This window comes from Triticum dicoccoides, unplaced genomic scaffold (assembly GCF_002162155.2).
Source record: "Triticum dicoccoides isolate Atlit2015 ecotype Zavitan unplaced genomic scaffold, WEW_v2.0 scaffold31517, whole genome shotgun sequence".
Taxonomy (NCBI): Eukaryota; Viridiplantae; Streptophyta; class Magnoliopsida; order Poales; family Poaceae; genus Triticum; species Triticum dicoccoides.
This window is the reverse complement of record NW_021262647.1, coordinates 1-999: the sequence shown is the minus strand read 5'-3', so window position 1 is coordinate 999 and position 999 is coordinate 1. Positions and strand designations below refer to the sequence as shown.

The window sequence follows — 999 nt, the reverse complement described above, 5'->3', positions numbered from 1 at the left end:
TGATTTAGATCGGGAACCCCCGGCCGCCCGCCTCTTCCTCTCCCTCCTGACCACGGCGAGCTCCCTTCCCCCTCCCTCACACCAGATCCAGGGCATGGAGCCGTGGTGAGCTCCTTCCCCAACCCTCCTCACCGGATCCAGAGGAGAGCAGGTGACCACGTCCTCCGGCGACGGAGTTGCTCCGGGGTGTGGAGGCCGCCGAGCTGCAGGAGGAGGAGCTCCCTGCCACCCCAAGGCCCCAGATCCAGCCGCCACGGACAAGGAGCCCGCGGCCATGGCGACCTAGCAGGCACCACAGGAGGAGGCCGGCCATGGCGACACCGGATCTGGCATCTCCGGGGTCCTCTACAAGTGGGTCAACTACGGCCGCGGGTGGCGGCCCCGCTGGTTCGCGCTCAGTGACGGCGTGCTCTCCTACTACAAGATCCACGGGCCCGACCGCATCGACCTCTCCCACGACACCGACTGCGGCGCCAAGGTCATCGGCGAGGACTCGCTCCGCCGCCTCGCGCGCCCCTCCTCCGCCTCCGCCCCCCACTCCAACAGCCACGGCCACCACCAGACGCCCCGCAAGCCCCTCGGCGAAATCCACCTCAAGGTCAGTCGCCCGCTCGATGCTTCGATTCGCTCCTCTGATCCGCAGATCCATTTCCCTCTGTCTCTGACGCTGAAACGGGTGGTTGACGTGCAGGTGTCGACCGTCAGAGAGAGCAGATCGGACGACAGGAGGTTCTCCATCTTCTCGGGGACCAAGAGGCTGCACCTGCGGGCCGAGACGAGGGAGGACAGGGCCGCGTGGCTCGAGGCGCTCCGTGCCACCAAGGAGATGTTCCCGAGGATGTCCACCAGCGAGATGGTCGGGCCGGGGGACACTGCGGCGGCCGCGGCGGTCTCCACCGAGCGCCTGAAGAAGCGCCTGCAGCAGGAAGGGGTCAGCGATGCTGCCATTGCTGACAGCGAGAGGATCGTGCGGGAGGAGTTCGAGGCGCTGCACAAGCA

The 999-nt window shown here is 67.6% G+C and overlaps 1 protein-coding gene across 1 annotated transcript; it reads left to right on the top strand.

The window, feature by feature from the left end:
• Nucleotides 1-289: 289 nt before the first annotated feature.
• LOC119345850 (oxysterol-binding protein-related protein 1C-like) lies at nucleotides 290-994 on the top strand (the record flags this gene model as incomplete). Its single annotated transcript, XM_037615707.1, has 2 exons — nucleotides 290-598; nucleotides 692-994. Coding segments are annotated over 2 exons (612 nt in total), but the record flags the coding sequence as incomplete, so codon positions are not given.
• Nucleotides 995-999: the final 5 nt, after the last annotated feature.